This window comes from Sinocyclocheilus anshuiensis, unplaced genomic scaffold, assembly GCF_001515605.1.
Source record: "Sinocyclocheilus anshuiensis isolate Anshui unplaced genomic scaffold, SAMN03320099.WGS_v1.1 scaffold784, whole genome shotgun sequence".
Taxonomy (NCBI): Eukaryota; Metazoa; Chordata; class Actinopteri; order Cypriniformes; family Cyprinidae; genus Sinocyclocheilus; species Sinocyclocheilus anshuiensis.
In genome coordinates, this window is record NW_015554160.1 from 543603 (window position 1) to 546040 (window position 2438).

The following is a 2438-nucleotide window of genomic DNA, read 5'->3' on the forward strand; positions in this document are numbered from 1 at the left end:
GCAGCTACGTGTCTGTGATGTTTTGCTGATATCCGAGGTCGAAGGTGACGTCGGTTCAGTGTGTGTTTACTCTCCACAAATACAGCAGTTTTATACAGCGCCATCATAAACTTCAGTAGAAGATCTCCAGTGGGGCCTGTGCACATCTCAGTATGTTTATTATCAGAAATACATGGACACAGCCTACGACTCTTCATCCTTTTTGGCACTTCATCCATCCGTTCTCAAATGATCTGTGAATGACAGAAAAAGTTGAAAGAGTGTAAACACACGTTTAACCAGTAGCATTCATCAGAGACAGGCGAGGGTCATTAATAGCACAGATGTATATATAGCTCTGACTGTGAAGCATGACATTGTGGAGATAGATGGCCGTCCGCGCAATGCATCCTTTCAGAAAGAGGGTGAGAGAGAGAAAAGACAGAGAAAATGAGAGAGAAGATGGTGTGTGTGTGAGAGAGAGAGAGAGAGAGGCAATGTGTATCCTTGGGAAGGTGTAGAGAAGTGTAGGTGACCTGCTGAAGGACATTTTAATTTTATTTATTTTTAATTATATTTTTTATTTTTTTTTTAAGATGTTTTGTCTAAAACACTGTCCAATTATGTCATGACTATGACACCCATAATGTCACTCCAAACTTGTTACTTTTTTTTTTGGTGAAGCAAAAAGCCATAACTGTATATGTCAAATGTATCTCTAATGTATCGAATGTCGTGATTTGAACCCCATTCAAGGTAAATAAATATAGTGTATAAATATAATGTAAATAATGTAAAAATAAAATCTGAAATAACATGTTAAAAAATACTAGAGTGCTTATTTGGTCATTTCAGATGCTTCAGATGCATCACCAGGAGGGGGTAATTGCCACTGTTGCCCCCCAAATAAAATAGCTTATTTATGCTTATAGCTTAACACCCCCTGGTGTTATCTGTAATTTAACTGAAGTGCCAAAATAAACCAAAAGTGAAATAAAAATCACTAAACTCATTCCTTTTATTTGTTTATTTTGAATATTTTTGGCTGTGTCCACATGCTAAATATATATTTTTGAGTGCCTCCCACATGCTGTGTGTATTTAGCGGCAGGTGGGCTGTATGTTGACTGATCTTGGCTCGCTGTTTGTGTGTCTGTGTGTGTTTAGAGGCAGTTGGCGAGTCTGTTGACTGATTTGGGCCTGACAAGTTCTGCGCTGCTAATCTACGAACGACTGGAACTCTGGGAGGATGCAGTTGCCTGCCTGGAGAGGATGGGACAGCACGGCAAGGTATGCTACTCACATGTGTTTTGTTAAAGAATACAAATTAGTTAAGTATCAGTTTAAACAAATTAATGCCAATGGTTGAGCCAGTGTTGCTGTGTCGGGCTGGTCAGTATTTTCAAATATCGTTTTGATCGTCTCACAGTATTTACTCTAAAGGGAAATCAACCTACAGATGACATGCTTATAGTTGTCTCTAAATATTAAGCTGGGATAAGAGAAAGTGACTTCTGTTAAAGATCTTCAAGAGGGATTTATTGCTGCTTTTTCCTCTTGCCACATCCTTCTCTTCCCTTTGTCCTCTCTATGTCTCCTGCTCTCTTCTTTCCTTTCTATATGAGCTCCTGTCAGCATGCTCTAACAACACGTCTCTCTCTCTCGCTGTGTGTGTTAGTGCAGATTTCTGGGAGCCATTTCACAGCTTTATTAAGTTACCATCCACTTTGTGTACCAATCAGATTATAGGGTACATCTGAGGTCAATAAAACCAGCCAATCACCCCCAATCTGAGCTGTAATATTATAAAAATGTACTGACATCCACTCCACTGTAGTATCTACCTTTCCCTGCACTCATATTAAAGTTTAAAGCCATAAACTGCAGGTATGCGTAGAAAAGAAAGTTAACGACAGAATACCAAGGCGGGTGAAAGGGAGTGATGCTTCATATGAAAGGAAAGAAATTAGAAAATCAGTGAAATATGTGAAGCAGAGAGAAAGTGAGGTGAGAAAACGGTGCATACACAAATCAGCAAGACTGGAGTGGGAAGAAATGTTTTGTTGCTTTGAGTTTTGCTGATGGATTAATCCATGCGATTCTGTGTTCATTTAATGAGTGAACATCTTCAGAGCACGAGGGACGTGTACTGATGTTTATTTGATTTGAGTTAGTTATTGTCCCACAAGAGCAGTTGCTGTTGGAATTTACTGTTTGGAGGCTCTTTCCATGAATACTTTTACACTATTTTTACTTTATATTTTTATTATTATTGCTTTACACTCTTTATTATTTTTCAATACCATTAATGTATCTACAGTAAATCCAATTATTTTGCATTGACCACTGTTAGTTGACTCTCTCTTATCTAATCTGAAATTGTAATCGCAAAAAACGTTATTGTTAACTAATTTGTTTTTTTGGGGGGACATTTTGCCTTTATTAAGATAGGATAGGGTA

The 2438-nt window shown here is 38.0% G+C and overlaps 1 protein-coding gene across 1 annotated transcript in view; it reads left to right on the top strand.

The window, feature by feature from the left end:
* Nucleotides 1-2438, top strand: part of LOC107670805 (tetratricopeptide repeat protein 27-like) — a 108693-nt gene that overhangs the window by 74974 nt on the left and 31281 nt on the right. Inside the window, exon 12 of the mRNA XM_016463572.1 lies at nucleotides 1146-1268. Coding sequence (XP_016319058.1) covers nucleotides 1146-1268 — 123 coding nt within the window. The remainder of the gene's footprint in view (nucleotides 1-1145; nucleotides 1269-2438) is intronic.